Here is a 9607-nt window from a genome sequence, read left to right on the forward strand (position 1 = left end):
TGGACTACACCTTGACAAACGACTAACCTGGAATCCTCACACAAGACAGAAAAGAAAGGAAACTGCGCTCAGATTCCGACTATTACAGCACTTACTAGACAAATGGTCTAAACTTCCAACTCATTACGAAAGACTGATCTACATGACAATAATAAGGCCCATCTGGACATACAGAGTTGAGCTTTGGGGCTCCACTAAACCTCCGAATTCCTCTCGTATCCAATCCTTACTATCAAAAATCCTTCATAAAATCCTCAATGCTCCTTATTTTGTTACTAATAAAACCATCCATATAGACTGTATATCCATTAATGTTCCTTATGTAACCGATCTAGCCTGAACCCGATATCATTCCTTCCATTATAAATTCCCTAACCACCCAAACCCCCTAGTTTCTATCCTTGCTTCCTCTTCCATTCCTGGCAATCCTCCGAGGCGCCTGAAAAGAAGATGGCCTCATGACCTTTTATTGTAAAATGTTTTTAGAGTTCTAGTTTGGGCAGTTTCTCTACATGCTGTATCATATCATTATCATTATGTCATTATGATCAAATTTACTTGTTGTATTTTTTATACAGTTGTAAATATCAATAAATAAATAATAAAAAAAATATCCTTTATGATAGTATTATTATAAAACTAAGTGCTGATGCCCTTATATTTGAAGATTATTTATTTTTTCTCATAAGTGCTATTCTAGAAATGATATATCTTTATATTTATTGATATAACTTCTAAGTTAGTATGGTAAGTCTGGAAACAAATTTTTTCAACACTGACAACACATTATCATCAAGCCATGGTGACTTGGGACCATGTTTGATGAGCTATCATCAACTAAGGTAACTTTTTTAGCTCCCATTGGGAGTTGTGGGGACAGCTCTACACCTCCCTTTCTCCTTGGATTGTCCCAAACTGTGTTTAGTACTGCCCTAGATTCCATCAGCTACATTTATCAGTGGTTCTGTCGCTTTTAAGGGTTTTTACATTCTTTCAAATTTTTTTTAGTATCAAATTTATTTTTGGAGGTTTATAAATTTATTTACTTATTAATTCTTTTATTATTTTTTTTACATTGTTTTGGATTGTTTAAAAATGTTTTATAGAAAATGTAGTGATATAAAATAACTTTCTTGAGCCTTATTCTGTAATTCAGTTAAAAATACAGGCAAAGTATTCATGTATCTGCAGATTGCATTACTAGATTCAGTGACATACTCGTTGACTAGAGTGTGTAGTCATGGTTAAAAAACAGTTATTTAAGCTTTATTTGGCTTTATTGGCTAAATATTACATTTTATACATTGTATAATGCTTATTTAAATTAAAATAAAATTATATATTGTAATATGCTCTTTTTGAGTAAATAGTATATTTTGATGTATAAAGGGTTTTTAATATGTTTTATTTTATGCATCATTTTAAGATTGTTAATTTGTTTTGTTTATCCAAAAAGCAAGCTAACCAATTTTCATTGTCCATAATAAATTTGTGATTCAAAACAAAACCAAGATGGCGGTACGTATTCTTCAGTCAACAAGTCCGTTTTATCAAGGCCATGTTGAGCAGATTCAAATATCATAAAAACTATTATAACTCTTCCCATCATAATTGAAAATACAGTAAATTTAAGAAAAAATAGAAGTCAAGAAATAGTGCTAAAGAATAATATTCAGAAAGTAAATCATTTGCAAAAATCCCTAACTGTTGTGCGACAATCGATGTTTACATGGAACATCGAGGCATGTTTTGGTTTTTAGTTTTTTCATTGTTTGGGCGCGCAGGAGAAATGATGTTTCCAGGATGAGGAGGTCCTCATCAATTTCTGTCCAGCAAGAGTGGACAGTTTGAAAAAGGAAGACAACCAAGAAGAAAAATACTTTGAGTTTGGATTGCCTGGTGAGAGGACGTCCGTCGGCTGGAAGCAGGAAATTTTGGAAGCCATTGTTGTGAGAGAAACATAGCTTTTTGGAAGGACTGGAAGCCATTTTTGATGATAGGACATAACATTAGAAAAAAGAAGATAACAAGAACCATCAAAAGAAGATTGTGAAATTGGTTAGTTTAGTTATACCAAAATTTAAATAAATTTGTAAAAGAGATATTAATTTAATTAAGTGTAATTATTGTAAGTGTCTGTTTTTTGATTGCCTAGCAACCCGCCCTGAGATTAAGAGTCTTTTACATTATAAAATTTAAATAAAATTCTAGTATCTATTTAGTATTAAAGTTTTTAAATTTAAACCCTAGCTATCTCCTTTATATTTGAATTTAGTTTAAAAATGATTGAAATTCTTTTTATTTTATTTTAAAAAATATTTAATTATTACAATATATATGTATAATGGTGCTTTGGGCTTGGGTTTGGCTCCCAGGGTCATAGTGTTTTGGAGTTGGATTTGGCCCTCAGGGTCATAGTATTTTGGGGTTGGGTTTGGTCCAAATGGTCATAGCGTTTGGGATTGGATTTGGTCCAAATGGTCATAGCGTTTGGGATTGGATTTGGTCCAAATGGTCATAGCGTTTGGGATTGGATTTGGCTCCTATGGTCATAGTGTTAAATAATATCCATTATATTTTTATAATATGATCATTATTACCTTGTCCTTCTTTAGGTAAGCGAGGCATTCTCCAGACAATAGAACGATGCTGATGTTCATATTTTGCAACTCCTGATGTAGCTTCCATTAAAGATGGCTCCAAATTATCAACTGCTCCAAGAAACCTTTCAATACCTTTTACTTTTCCTGTCCTGCAATGTTCAAATTATGGTTCAAATTATGAAATGTTACAACTGTCGTCAACCTCAAGTATTGTAGTAAAAATTAAATTCCTAGATTTTTGGGCTAGCCAAATTTAATCTTTAATTTATTTACATCTTTTAATATATATAGTAAGTCTTATTTTTAAGTAGCTGTGCTCTGTGCTCTCCCTCCTATTAAATTTGGACTTGATGAGTAAATGACCAACTGCATCTAATTGACTTATTAATGTCAACTTAAATATGGAAAAAAAGGGATAATCTCTAGAAAACACAGACTTTAATGTTATAACATAAAATTCATCTATTTATTCCTCTTCACTTCTGTAAATAACATGACAATAACAGCTAGTAGAAAGCTATATTGCTATACAAATAGCATGACAATAGCATATAGCCGTGTAGCTATATACCCAAAAATAATCAAATGAAGGAGGAACTGAAGCAAGGATGACTCTGGAAATAGATGCTGCTTTGCCATGAGAAAAATTCTGAATTATATAGAGCCCTATATTATTATTTATTTTATTTAATACCAGATCGGCCTGGTATGGACCTTACATAGTTGATATAACCGTTATATTATATATATTTTTTTTAACAGTTGATTATGGGGGGGAGTATAGTCTCGTACAAAAGACACCCCTAACTATATACAATGTTGTTATTAAAAGAAGAAAAAAAATAGAATAAATAGATAAGAGTAATGCTTCTTAATACAAGAGGAATGTAAAATTAATAACAAAAAATAATGATATTGGTACACTTAAATAAAACAAACAATTGCCCTCTAATAGGGAAAAGAAACAAGTTAATTTGACAAAGGGACGAGAGAAGAAAATAGAAAAAAAAAAAATAATGAATAAATAAAATGAGTAATAATAAAAAGTAAAATTGAGGTAGTGTGACTATGAATTAATTTTATATTTATTAAAGTTTATAACAAAATGTCCTGCAGCAGTCTGGGCTTCAGTCTTCAGGTTGAGGTTGGATTTCCCAGGTTGTAGGTCACAGCTTTAACCTTTAACTTCGGCATCTGGGACTTCATGAACTGTTTTTTGATGTGATCCTCTATTGACTCAATATGTAATTCGCGATGCAATTGGCTATTTCTTATGAACCAAGGAGCATTAACTGCGATTCTTAGAACTTTATTTTGACAAGATTGTAGTTTTTTTCTTTTCGTGAAGGATGCCGCTCCCCAGACTTCATACCCATACATCAGCAATGGCCTGAGAATTGTTTTAAATATAATAACAGTTGTTTCTGGTTTTAGTTTGGAATTTCTGTTTAGGATAGGATATAGCATTGCTAACCTTGCATAAATTTGAGCTAGTTTGATGTTGATATGGTGATTCCAGGTAAAGCGGCGATCTAGGTGAATTCCCAGGTATCTTACTGTTTCACTAGCAGGATTGCATTTCACATTTTTACCTTTAAGGATTAGATCCAGTGGTTCTGGTAGGTGTCGGAGAGTAAACACTTTTGAGTTACATTTTTTAATGTTCAAGCTAATCATCCATTTAGTGAAATATTGTTCTAGATCATTAAGGTGACTTTGCAAAATGTTTCTAGCTATTATTATGTCATCATATTGAGAAAACACAGCTGTATCGTCAGTGAACATAGCTATAGAGGTGTGTGTGGACTGAACGATGTCGTGAAGGTAGACGTTGAACAAAATAGGAAAAAGGACTGAAACTTGTGGAGTACCGGCATGGATTTGTTTAAGGGTTGAATTTTTGTTATTAATTCTGACTGAAAATGCTCTACCATTGAGGAATGAGCTCAGAATATTGTATAGGTATTTTGGATATAGGAGACCTCGATGCCAGACCTTATCGAATGCTTGTTGGAAATCTAAGAACTAATTTGAATTAATCATTGTCTACTAAACTTGGAATTTGTTCACGTTTATCCAATAGACGTCGCGTAGCCTTCCATAATGAATGGTCCTTGGGGTCTAAATTTTCCACATATCCCTGATATTTAGAATACACCCATTCATCCAGATCCTTTTTAGTTTCATGTTTGAGGTGGTTCCATTCAGAACAGGGTTTCTAGTGCGCATCCACTGTCTCCTTGCATGATTTTTTTCTTTAATTTTTAGCAGTATTGATTTTGGGCAGCTGCCAGAAAATGTTTTGCCCCTTAAATGGAAAGGTCATATAGTTGCCTCATGTAAACTGTTTGAGATCGACTCATTTAACGTCATTATACTTTTATCTATTTCTTGAGCGGTAGTGAAATTTTTTTTCAGTTGTAATTTTTCATCAACAAGAATTTTGTACGTTACTCCATTAATGAGGGATTTTTTCAATGTTTCATTGTTTATCTCAGTTGAGAAATTAATTAATACAGGGATATGGTCCAAATTTAAAGCTGTAATCACTTGAGAAGAAAGAGGAAAACTAAAATTTTTTGTTAATACAATATCCAGAATATCAGATTTACAGCCTGGTCTGTAGAATGTAGGTTCATTTGGTGCGTGTATTTGGATATTGTGCCTTGAGCAAATATCAAGTAAAGTATTTCCGCTAGAATTTGATTTGCGGCATCCCCAGTTTACAATTTATGTCACCTAAAACTAATGTATGGTTTCCTGGTGGCAATTGTTTTAAAATTTCGTCTTGAATTAGTTTTTTATTTGGAGGTTTATAAACTGCTGTGACAACGGTAGAAGGAGACAAGTTTAAACAAACCGAAACAACCTCCATATTAAGTACATTTGTAATATTTTCAATGAAATCAATATTATTATAGAGCCCTGTATCACAGGATCAAGATTATGGTGTACGAGAAAGTGATAAACGATAAAGCTGTCACCAAAGGTAATATATCATTGGTACTCAGGTATCATATCTAACATGTCAGGGAGGAAAAGTATGTGAGCATGGGTGGTCAATGGAGAATCCCGGTGAGCAATTACGCTGGATGTACAACACACCAGATTTGGTATCAATTGTAAAACAGAGTAAGATCAGATGGCTGGGTCATGTGGCACATATACCCAGGTAATCAGTCCTCAAACACAAACTTGAAGACCATGGTTGAGGTGGCTGGACGAAGTGGAAGAAATCTTGAAAAAGATGGGAATTAGATTAGATCCCATCGATAGATTTACAGATCTAAATACTCCTCAATTTTGTAATTATCTAAATTCAGACTGCTTTTAAGTTCTGTATTGGAGAATGTTTTCTCAAAGAAATTTGCGAACACTTCAGCTTTTTTGGCGTTGCTGGTGATGAATTCACCATCGTCTACAAGACTTGAAATTTTTTCATGTTTATTCAGTAGACACTGCATAGCATTCCATAATGATTGATCCTTTGGGTCTAAATCTTCTACATATCTTTGATATTTAGTATATGCCCATTCGTCCAGATCCTTTTTTGTTTCGTGTTTGAGATGGTTCCCGTGCCAAAATAAATAATAAATGAATAATTTTGTGAATAAATTTTGTATTGCCCGTTAAATGAATGCAATCTAAAGATGGGAATTAGAAGATGGAGGATGTTTACTCCAGATAGGAGAGAGTGGAGGAAGGTTATAAGAGAGGATCAGATTCTTGGAGGCGATAGTTCCAAAAATAAATTTGAATATGTAAGTCTAAAGTTGCCTCCACCAGTTTGCCAAACACTGGAAAATTGGTGCATGTGCAAGGGTATGGATGTGTTATTTGGGTTGGTTGGTACAAGTTGGCCTAGATTTGTGGCCAAACCATGGAGTGTCAGCATTTGGGCACAAATCAAAGGGCAGTTATCGGTTATGTAGTACTATTTTTATCATCTACAACTTATATTGCTGATTTTTATGTTTCCGTTCATTTCACCTATGTTTATTTTTTTCATTTTTATAATGAAAATAGAGTAAATCAAATGTATTGGTCAAAAAAATTCAAAAGAACACAACAACCGTGTGGGTATCGATGCATATAGCTTCCTTTGTTTACCAGCCATTTGTAGCCAAGTAGAGGATTTGTGGCAAGTGGCAAACATGTAGATCCAGCATAAATGTAAAATATTGCTTGGCACATTGGGATATGCAAGTCTGAATATAAAATATTGCTTGACACATTGAGGTATGCATGTCTGAATGTGAAAATGTTTAGACAGATCGGGATGCGTAAGTCTGAATTTAGATTATTGCTTGACATACTAGAAATGTAGATTGGAATGTCAGATTTTTTTATTTTTGCAGGTCCATAAATTTTTAAGTCCTTTTATGTTTTAACAAATGTTGGTAGACATTAAGGTTCTGCCATAACGGTTATTTAAAGTATTTTTGTTGATGAACTAGGATAAACTCATTTGTATTAAATCATTATTAAAATTATTAAAAAAATCACCTTCTATGAGCTGATTTGACAGAGCCGTAGCGGAAATGTTTCTCAACACGAAATTGGTATATCCAGCACTCTGGTATAGGGATCCTTACCATGACGTCTTCACAAGGGATCTGTCCGAGCTTTCTACTTGAAAATCCTGGTACCAAAATATCTCCATGAATTTCTACCTATAAGGATTCAGGATAAAGTTATTTCACAGTTAAGCAATCACTTTACAATATAATCAAATTATAGTTTTACATTCTCTTGCTCAAAGTATGAATAGAAATTATATGATCTTGGTGGTGTTGACTACAATAACAAAGTGGAGAATCTAAGAGAGTTGTCTTTGAATTATTATTGAAAATTTAAGGTATCCACTAATTTTTAATTCCGATGTAAGTCAATTGATCATTTTGTATTTTTTATAAGTGATGTCACAAATTCAGTCTTTTTGGCATTGTAAAAATATTAGAAAACCACGTTGAAATGCAACAAAACACAAAATAGCAAAATTTGTTGACACACCACTTAGGCTTTGCAGGGATATATTTAAATGAAACATTTGTTTTTGGAACTATATCTGTGTAACAAGAAAGCAAGATAAGAAAAAAAGGGCAATTAAAAATTACTTCCTTTTTTAAAATTAATAATTTCATAGGAATGTGAATGTATGCTGCTATCAATTTAAAATATTTAATATTTATTGGTGGTTGTTTAGATTTAATATATTATGTATGAACTATCACTGCATCAGAGAAGCGGAGATGAAAAAAGAGGCCTACTTGCTTCTAAGAAAACTCAGATATCAGAAAGCAATTCACTTGGTCTCCTCTTATAAACATGTTACACAGGATATGTAATATTCATATCTGGTTTCATATATTAATGTGTAGGTTATAAATTATTTCAATTCAAAAAGTCTGCTTGAAGAGACCTTAAAAAAATTTATGTAATGATATACTTGGTACACAAACCTTGTTTCCGGTAATGCAGAAGGTAACTTTGAGCTGAAGAGGAAGTTCCCTATTTCTCGGTGGCCTTATCCTGAACCTCATGAGCTCAATGTAACAAGCATCTGGTGGCTTGAACCTGCAATAGTCCAATCATTATTATTATTAGTCCAATCATTATTATTATTATGAGTCCAATCATTATTATTATGAGTCCAATCATTATTATTATTAGTCCAATCATCATTATTATTAGTTAAATCAACTGTTCCAATACAAATATATATTAGCTCGGATCTTACCTTATTGTTCTTGTTTTTTCATACTCATCCTGTTGAACACAGCTATGAAATTCGACTGATTCCAGCCTTATCCATTCTTCTGTTACGACTGGTATAATATCATGCCTACCAACTACTTCTTTCCCTTGCCTTACGAGGTCATTTACTCCGAGTTCTACATCTGGAGTTCCTGTAATGAATATTTTGACTGATAAAGTACCATACCAAATTAATGAAAGGACTCCATTGTCATCATCATACTGTGGTTTTGCTTATACAGAAATTCGCTATAATCTGACACTTGCCACTCCATGAGAGTGTTAGAACTCCACAAACATTAACTATGTTGGAATATTTTACTAAGGGCTGAAGAGAGAGGATTGACTTTGACAAAATGTGAATGCTCAAAGATTTTTGAGGTTACAATAATTGTTTTTTTTAAACAATAGATGATTATTTCAAACCTCAAGTTCTGTTGTTTGGTTTTATTTCTTATTTTGAGTAGTCAATTTTTTTTTATTGTACTTATTATGTTGGGCATGTACCTATAATGTAAAAATATATATTCGTATATAATTGTAATATATATATTTTGTATTTTCATATATTTTTCTATTGCCCCACTTTAATTTTGACACTCTAAAATATCAAAATAATGTTTCAAAATAATTTTGACCCAGGGAATAGATTTCTCATTATCAGTTTTATATTCAACTTGAATTTTAATAAATAAATTTGATAAAAATAAACAGAATATTATTTATTACCTGAAAGAAATCCTAGGAAGAATAGCCTGACCCTAGCAATCTGTTTGTCCACACCACCATTAGCATTCTGTTCAACGTACAGCTCGTCTACAGTCGTGATTTGAACTTCTTCCATTTTGTAAACGAGAGCACGATCCCTATGAGCAGTCAGTCTGAACAGTGCTTCTTCAACACACATACTGAACTGTTTCATGTCTTCATAAGTTTGTGATCCAATTTTAAAAAGTTGTGATATCTAAACAGAAAGTGATGATTATAACTTAAGTCAAAAAAAGAAAAAAAACTAGCACAACCATCATTGCTAAATTCAAGATTACATTCTGTGGTGATTACATATGGCATGATTGAAAAAATTTTTATGTTTTTTGGAGTTCACGTTCACCTGTAATTAACATATCATGCCACACTGTCACACAGTGGTACTGGTCTGGTACTGGCCAGTGTAATTGATCTGGTGCTGGCCAGTGGTACTGATCTGGTACTGGCCAGTGGTACTGATCTGGTACTGGCCAGTGGTA

At 32.8% G+C, this 9607-nt stretch overlaps 1 protein-coding gene across 1 annotated transcript in view; it reads right to left on the reverse strand.

Moving 5' to 3' along the window:
* The window catches only part of LOC106684998 (protein stoned-B), a 47808-nt gene that overhangs the window by 7515 nt on the left and 30686 nt on the right, over positions 1-9607 (reverse strand). The window contains 5 exon segments of the mRNA XM_067048847.1: positions 2601-2752; positions 7110-7276; positions 8066-8180; positions 8344-8512; positions 9090-9324. Of these exon segments, the coding sequence (XP_066904948.1) occupies positions 2601-2752; positions 7110-7276; positions 8066-8180; positions 8344-8512; positions 9090-9324 (838 nt within the window).

Source organism: Halyomorpha halys, unplaced genomic scaffold (assembly GCF_000696795.3).
Source record: "Halyomorpha halys isolate HHAL.00 unplaced genomic scaffold, Hhal_1.1 Scaffold645.1, whole genome shotgun sequence".
In the NCBI taxonomy this organism is placed as follows: Eukaryota; Metazoa; Arthropoda; class Insecta; order Hemiptera; family Pentatomidae; genus Halyomorpha; species Halyomorpha halys.